The 8,526-nt window shown below is 43.8% G+C and overlaps 1 protein-coding gene across 2 annotated transcripts in view; it reads right to left on the bottom strand.

The window, feature by feature from the left end:
- The window catches only part of ATP5MC3 (ATP synthase membrane subunit c locus 3), a 5,083-nt gene extending 3,637 nt beyond the window's left edge, over positions 1 to 1,446 (bottom strand). Inside the window, exons 1-2 of one of the 2 annotated variants that reach the window (XM_017868320.1) lie at positions 1,353 to 1,446; positions 1,052 to 1,163 (exon numbers count right to left, since the gene is read on the bottom strand). In XM_017868320.1, the coding sequence (XP_017723809.1) occupies positions 1,052 to 1,090 (39 nt within the window). In that variant the 5' untranslated portion in view covers positions 1,091 to 1,163; positions 1,353 to 1,446. Of the gene's footprint in view, positions 1 to 1,051; positions 1,181 to 1,352 lie in introns of both variants that reach the window. The other variant, XM_017868321.1, reaches the window with a different exon arrangement.
- Positions 1,447 to 8,526: the final 7,080 nt, after the last annotated feature.

Below are 8,526 nucleotides of genomic sequence, written 5' to 3'. Positions count from 1 at the left end.
TTTGGTCATTTTAATACATGAAGTAATTTTAATAAAGTTTCATGCTAATGAAATTGTAAAGCTTGCTACCTTAAATAAAATTTCTAGTAACAATTAATTACAAAGAGAGTAAGAACTGCTTTTGACATTTCCATTATTGTAGCGCCATAAGTCAAGTCAGAAAAAAGCAATAAATACCACACATTCTTTGGCAATTTTAAGTGGACCAACAAGTATATTAGTAGTGTCACTATAAACATTCATCATTCAAAATAGCCCAACAGTTAATATAAGCCCTGACCATTTCAAAGATATTTCTATATGACCATTAATCATTTAAAAAAAGTGTCTAAAAAAGGAACTTAAGCAATTCTACATCAGTTTAAGAATAATCTGTGAAATATCTGACCATAAGGACATATTCCGGTCCAACTTCTCTGCCCTTGAGTGTCTATAAACTAAGGTCACAGAAAAACCCTTCAGAACCAAGATCTGATTGTCTAAGACAAATCCTCCAGATTTAGACTCACTTAAAGCCTGCAAAATTGTTATGAAAATAATACTCCAGAGGCAGGAAGAAAGACTCTGGGCTCGTTCCCCCACCACCTTCTTCCGCCCCCACACGGAAAGGCAAAGTCCCTCCCTCTGCAGCAACGAGTTTGACCTACAGACAGGCACTGGAAAGCACTGCTGAGGTGAACTAGGCCTCAGCGGCCCCCTACATCCTCTGCAGTACTCCAACCTTCGCGTCGACCCCAATCCAACAGAGAAGCTGAGAGGAGGTGGGGGAAAGGGCCGCTCCGGGTCTAAGGACAGGAGAGTTTGACCTACACCGAGTGAGGCCTGACAGCTAGGCCTCGGCTGCTCTGCCTCGCCCTAGTGGCGAGGAGAAGGCTGAGATGCCCTAAGATTAGGAAGAAAGGAAGAAAACGGCAATGGGTTAATGGGTGAGGACACAGCCGTTCCCGGAGGGCGGTGTGCCCCGCCTGAGGGTTGCCCCATACAACAACGTGGACGCTCCAGGACAAGCGGCCCAGCCCTCAATCCCCCCGGCCCTGCCTGGGCTACGCACCAGAGCGGGCGTGCAGGCGAGCTTGGCGCAGGCGAACATCTTACACTCTTCGGGACCGCGCGGCTGGAGATACTGGGTGACAGGTGACGTGGGCTCCTCTCCCTCTTTCTCTCTGCGGAGGCAAAGAGGCTTAAGGTCAAGTGCCCTCCAAGGGCCTGTCCTTCCTACCCAGGCCCCGCAGGCTCCCGTGCACGCCGTCAGTTTGGGACCCGTGCCCAGTGAGGCGCCGGCACAATGAATGGGTCCCTGTTGGGCGCCGCTCCGCCCTGACCAGGCCGGGCTCCCTGTGCCCTCCACTTACCTTCCGGAGAGGTAGCTGCGGCACAGGCGGCGGCAGAGGTCGAAGTAATGGGGACTGAGCGCGCAAGCGCGGTCCGGCTCTTATTCGCGCCGCAGCACCCGGATGAAGAAGGCGGGGTTTCGGGTGCACCAAGGAAGCTAGTCAAGGTCACTTTGTAACAACTTTATTGGCAACTAGCCGGGAAGGACAACGACAACTACCTGGTGAGTGGGCAGGCAGTGAGTGGTAAGAGGGAGACAAAAAGAAAAACTGTAGACTAGCCCCGGCAGAGAGGACTAAACAGATTAACTTTTGATATGAGTTGGCTGCGGGATAGTGGGTCTTTTTCTTCACGTTGTAAGATTTGGCCTTTTATCAGTTGCTACTTCTCTGTAGTAGAAGTTGATTTTGCTGGTCATTCTCTTCCTCTGTGAAATAGGACTGTGGCTGGCGGGAGGAAAGAAGGGTCATTTACTACTTAACAGGAAACTAGGGTCTCCAGCAGAGTGAAGGTATTTATTTCAAGGAACCTGGAAAATGGTTCCAGAAGTATGGCTAATCCTTCAGGTGAAAGAGGGCCTGACCTAGAAGTACTGGTGGAGCCATAAGCAAATGAGTAGATCTAAGAGCTTTGTCATCTGGGACACAAAATTGCCTCTGGGTAAAGTGAGGGTGCTCAACTTTTCTTCTAGCCCTAAGATTGGAAGATTTAAGGGATTGTAATGTATTTCATGTAGGGCTTCAGACTAAAAAAAGTCTGAGTATTCTCAAAACCTACTCAATTTTAACACCCGTTTAAGTTTGAACAAAAATTATCTTCTTCAGAGGAATGCAGAAATATCTCAGAAAAATGACTCTGACTGAAATTCTGGTCTTTTTAGATCCTTGAATTATGTAAATTTAATTTAGTAATTCTAACAAATGGCTAATGGAAGTGATATCAACACATCAACATAAAAGATTAAACATCTAGAATGCCCTGCTAAGAAGATGGCTGGGGACTGAACACCAGCCCACTCTGCCTAGAGCCCTGGCATGAGACAACATCAACCGAGAGGATCAGCTTTTTACTCGTTAGCACAAAGGTGCAGTATTATCTAGCAGCAACGCTGGGGAGAAGCCCTCAGAACTAACACTTGAAAAATGAATAAGGCTTTGTCACTAATCCAACTTCAAATGCACATGGTTCAAAATTACAAAAATACTAATAATTTTAGGCTCAATCGTTAGCTGGAAAATAGAGATAATTCACGTGTACGGTTCAACAAGCAATTATTCATATAGTTTCTCAAGTACTCAATTCTAACCTGAAGAACATGGTGTCCTGTGGTGTCTGCAGTAGAATAAACAATAAAGCCCTGTACTTCAATAATATGTCCTCTAGGGGAAAAAATTATTCTAAGTGGATTTATGCGTAGAGATGGTTTTTTTTTTTTTTTTTTTTTTTGAGACAGAGTCTCGCTCTGTCGCCCAGGCTGGAGTGCAGTGGCCAGACCTCAGCTCACTCACTGCAAGCTCTGCCTCCCGGGTTTACGCCATTCTCCTGCCTGAGCCTCCCGAGTAGCTGGGACTACAGGCGTCCGCCACCGCGCCTGGCTAGTTTTTTTGTATTTTTTTTAGTAGAGACGGGGTTTCACCATGTTAGCCAGGATGGTCTCGATCTCCTGACCTCGTGATCTGCCCGTCTCGGCCTCCCAAAGTGCTGGGATTACAGGCTGGAGCCACCGCGCCCGGCCTGTAGAGATGATTTTAAGTGATGTTCCTATTTCTTTAGCACTAAATCAGTGGCAGTAACTATTGAGGAGGAAGCAAGAAAGAAGCCAAGATCCATAGTGGCTGCTTCCAAGTTGCATATGGAGTACTTGCTATGGCAGGGAGAGACATAGGTTCCGAAATCCAGCCTAGTCTGTTCTGTGGAGAGGCCTGAACATGGCTGTGACTCCACGGTGCTATTCTAGATAGATAACTCAGACTTTGCTTGGTTTTGCATCCTAAGATTTGCATCATAGAAAGAGGGGAGTGGCTGGGCACGGTGGCTCATGCCTGCAATCCCAGCACTTTGGGAGGCCAAGGCGGAGGGATCACGAGGTCAGGAGATGGGAGACCATCCAGGTTAACACGGTGAAACCCCTTCTCTACTAAAAGAAAAAAACAATACAAAAAATTAGCTAGGCGTGGTGGCAGGTGCCTGTGGTCCCAGCTACTCGGGAGGCTGCGGCAGGAGAATGGCGTGAACCCGGGAGGCGGAGCTTACAGTGAGCCGAGATCGCGCCATTGCACTCCAGCCTGGGCGACAGAGCAAGACTCCATCTCAAAAAGAGAAAGAGGGGAGTGAAGGCCGGGCGCGGTAGTTCATGCCTGTAATCCCAGCACTTTGGGAGGCCGGGGCGGGCGGATCATGAGGTCAGGAGATGGAGACCATACTGGCTAACACAGTGAAACCCCTTCTCTACTAAAAATACAAAAAATTAGCCAAGCGTGGTGACAGGCGCCTGTAGTCCCAGTACTCAGGAGGCTGAGGCAGGAGAATGGTGTGAACCTGGGAGTTGGAGTTCCAGCCTGGGAGATAGAGCGAGACTCTCTATCTCAAAAAAAAAAAAAAAAAGAGAGGGGGGGGGGGGGGGGGAGTGAATTGGAGTAACACCAACCCGGGTTGATTGAGGGTGGATATTTGCACTGAGGAAGTTTGAAGAAAAAAAGTACCTTATGAGAGGACTAAAGTGAGGCCCTAAAGATGAACAGGGAACTCCCTGAGAAGTATCTAATCCTTTCTTTGTTTTTTCATGGACAGTGGGGACAATCATAGTAAGTTATGACATCATAATTTGGCAATATCTGATAAGACTGGGTGATTATGATAGTCTGAGTGACGATGGCAGGATGAAGATAGGAATCTGATAGTAAAGAGAAGTATGACAGATCACTTCCAAATATAGCCCTGTCCAGAAACCACCTGGACAGAAAAAAGGCAGGAGAAAGAGAATTGAGGTGTCCAACACATATGAGTGAGGCCTTCTTGGATCTCTAGCTCTCGTCAAGCCTTCCCAACACCACGAGGAATAGAAATGAGCTATCCAAATGAGCTTTACCCAAATTCCTGACCCACAGTGTCAAGAGCAAAGAAAGGGTTGTCGTTTGGGTCTTTCCGCTTTTTGTGTCGCCACAATGGTGCATATGAATGTCCTGTCTGATGCTCTCAAGAGCATCAACAATGCCGAAAGGAGAGGCAAACGCCAGGTTCTTACTAGGCTGTGCTCCAACATCATCATCCGGTTTCTCATTGTGATGGAGAAGTATGGTTACATTGGCGAATTTGAGATCATTGATGATCACAGAACTGGGAAAACTTGTTGTGAACCTCACAGGCAGGCTAAACAAGTGTTGAGTTATCAGTCCCAGATTTGATGTGCAACTCAAACATCTGGAAAAATGTCAGAATAATCTACTTCTATCCCTCTAGTTTGGTTTCATTGTACTGACAACCTCAGCTGGTATCATGGACCATGAAGAAGCCAGAAGAAAACACACAGGAGGGGGAATCCTGGGATTCTTTTTTTAGCGATATAACACATATTCACAAATAAAATGCCTCATGGATTCTGGTACTAAAAGAAAAAAAAGAAACGTTGTCATTTGAAGCTATTAAGTTTTAGGGTTGTTTATTATGAAGTGCTAATATCTATTTAGTAATAGATAACTAAAACAGGAAACACTGTCTGCTAAATATTCACTACTTCTTTGAGATCCATGTGGAGGTAGCAGCATCTCTTTTTTTTTTTTTGAGACAAAGTCTTGCTCTGTCATCCAAGCTGGAGTGCAGTGGTTCGACCATAGCTCACTGCAGCTTCGATCTCCCAGGCTCAAACAATCCTCCCACCTCAGCCTTCTGAGTAGCTGGGACTACAGGCATGTACCACCACACCTGCTAATTTTTAAATTTTTTATTAAGCCAGGATCTCCCTATGTTGCCCAGGCTGGTCTCCAACTCCTAGGCTTAAACTATCCATCTCGGCCTCCCAAAGAGCTGGGCTTACAGGAATGAGCCACCGCATCCATCCAGTAGCAGCATCTTAAAATGGGGAATTTCAGTTTAAAATTCCAAGTGTAGCTCATAGCAAACCAGATAGAAAGAAGCCCAGGTTTTGGTTACTAACTGCCTTTCCTTGAAGTATTGAGGTATAGTAGGATTGTTATCATTAACTTTAGGGAGGTAACTCCAACTGACTACATGGAAAGATATTTAAATTATCTACTTTGAACATTTTAGGCCAGGTATGCTGGCTTAGGCCTGTAATACGAGCACTTTGGGAGGTCAAGGTGGGTGGATCACTTGAGTTTAGGAGTTTGAGACCAGCCTGGCAACATAGCGAAACCCCATCTCTACAAAAAATACAAAAATTAGCTGGGCATGATGGTATACACCTGTAGTCCCAGCTACTTGGGAGGCTGAGGCAGGAGGATCCCTTGAGCCTGGGAGGTAGAGGTTGCAGTGAGACAAAATTACACCACTGTACTCCAGACTGGGTGATGGAAATGATACCCTGTCTTAAATTTTTTTAAAAAAAACATTAATAGCCTGCAAAAGTTTCACCAGCCTTCTCGTGCTGGTGTTATAAAAAAAAAAATTGTTGAAATGAAAATCAGAAATATAAGTTTAAAATATTCCGGGCTGTTATTATATTTAGTTTTTCTTATAAAAGCTTTTGTGTCTTATTGTTGGCTTTAATTTGTTATCAATTTCTCTTAAAAAAAAAAAAAGCCGGCCGGGCGCGGTGGCTCAAGCCTGTAATCCCAGCACTTTGGGAGGCCGAGACGGGCGGATCACGAGGTCAGGAGATCGAGACCATCCTGGCTAACATGGTGAAACCCCGTCTCTACTAAAAAATACAAAAAACTAGCCGGGCGAGGTGGCGGGCGCCTGTAGTCCCAGCTACTCGGGAGGCTGAGGCAGGAGAATGGCGTAAACCCGGGAGGTGGAGCTTGCAGTGAGCTGAGATCCGGCCACTGCACTCCAGCCCGGGCGACAGAGCGAGACTCTGTCTAAAAAAAAAAAAAAAAAGCCTCTGAACCTGCACTAGTTTTATAGGACATTCAATTGAGGTTAGCTCAAATCAATACTATGCCCTTTCTTTGAACATTGTGAGGACACAGGGAAAAGGTAAGAGTTTGCAATATAATTGGGGCATATGAGAAATTGGACTGATGTAAATAAAAAATTAGAGAAAAATACAAATTACTACACATTCCAGGACAAAGTTGTGTGATGCACTGAGGGAAATTGCATTAGAAAAGAGACTGTCCTGGTCAGAAATAACTTACTGAAGAGAAACTTGAGCTAGGACTTGAAAGATGGCATGATTCGGATAGAAAAGATTTCTAGGTGTCTCTTAAATAGATCCTAACACTCCCAGATCTACCAACTAACTACCTACTCTGCTAATCAATTTCTAGTGTAGAAACTTTTGTCCTTAAACTTCATTTTCGACTGTTCTACAAATTATTTAACCACTTTAATGACATCTAGTATACTGGACTAGAATATTTACTAAACGGGCCACAAATAATTTAGTAAGAAACTAAGAGTAAATGTATGTCTCCATGTCCTCTTTAGGTCTAGGCTAAACTTTATAAATGAGTTACATGAAAACAATGTCCTAATAAAATAAATGTTATTCTGTCCTTCTTTTCTGGTAAGATATGCTAGTTATTGAGGAAAAAACAATTGTATGTCATAGTGTATAATTAATATAAAAAGACTACTTACATGAAAAGAAAATGAACAAGTATATGGAAATGAAATCAAATCCCTCTGCTAATTCTTGCCCATCTCAAATGTAAGTAATTTCCTAATTTTTCAATTTGTGGCAGACACAGCTAGTTGCCTATCCAACATCCATTCTCTCCTTTTTTTCTTACTTACAGAGATCTGTCCCCAGTTTAAAAAATGCTGAGCTTCTCAGATTCCCTTATGATTAGGAATGGTCAATGACATGTGAGTTGAAGTTACTTGGTGATGCCCCTAAGAATGTGCAGAAAAGGGATAGATTCAAAGGGATCATTCTTTCTTTTCCATTACCTTTTTTTTTTCTGGAATACAGATCTAATGTCTGGATGGGAGGCAGCAATATTGCAACTACAAGAACAAAAGTCACACGTTAAGGATGGAGAATCTGGAAAGTAGGAACCTGAATTTTTCACTTTTTTTTGGAGTAAGCAGCCCTTAATTGCCTATTTATGGAGTTCATGTCACATGAAAAAAATAAATCTCTATTTGGCTAAGTCACTGAAGCCAGTTTCTGTTATATGCAGCTAAACACAACCCAAACTAATAGATAATTTTGTAGACTTACATCTCTGAAGATCTTTGGCCTTTGGGCTGTGATTACAGCTGAAGTGCCCCTTCTCCCCCCAAATTTACATTAATTTACATCTGTCTTTTCTTCCTTATTTGATGGTATGGTATGTCTGCTAGGGACCAATCAGTAGACAAAAAACATACCTGTGATTTGAACAGGGAAAATTTAACATTAAAAAAACCATTAACCAGTGAAAGATGCCTAAAAGGAGCAGAGTGGACTCTAAGGGGTCCAGTGGTACTCCTGTAGGCATGGCTACTAACCTTGGCTGAAGAAGAACTTACAAGAAGAAGGAAACTGAGAAATTTAGAGGAGAATGTGTGACTGCCACAGGAATGTGTAGTCCACCTGTGCTGAAGAAACTTGCTGGAGGCATGGGCCGTAACTGAACTGTGAGGACTGTAGAGGTGAATACTACCAGGCCCCGCCTGCAAACCAATCCACTGGCTCCACACAAAAACGTCTACCAGAAGAAGAATGTCAAGTCCTTTCCTCTGCTCTGGCCTCCCAGTGTCTCTCCATCATCTTCTATTGGCAGAACCTATCATTTTACCATTGCCAAAGCAGAAATTTGGCAGGGTCCAGCTTACAGGGTCCAGCTCCAGAATAACAAAGCAAGGGAAAAAAAGATGGATTTGTAGCTGAGAAGTCATAAGTTATAAGTCAATAACTTAAGAAGTCGTAAGTTAATAACTAGCACAGATAGTAAGATTCTCAACGGCAGGCATTATGTCTAATGCATGCTATGTCTCTCATAGCACCTAACAGAGTGTTAAACATAGTAGTCACTCAATAATGTTTTCTCCATAATAAATAGTATGTATGAAATGATTGGCAAT

This window comes from Rhinopithecus bieti, unplaced genomic scaffold (assembly GCF_001698545.2).
Source record: "Rhinopithecus bieti isolate Rb0 unplaced genomic scaffold, ASM169854v2 scaffold_3062, whole genome shotgun sequence".
NCBI classification, from domain to species: domain Eukaryota; kingdom Metazoa; phylum Chordata; class Mammalia; order Primates; family Cercopithecidae; genus Rhinopithecus; species Rhinopithecus bieti.
Note: the sequence above shows the minus strand (reverse complement) of the source record. Positions and strands in the feature narration are given on the sequence as shown.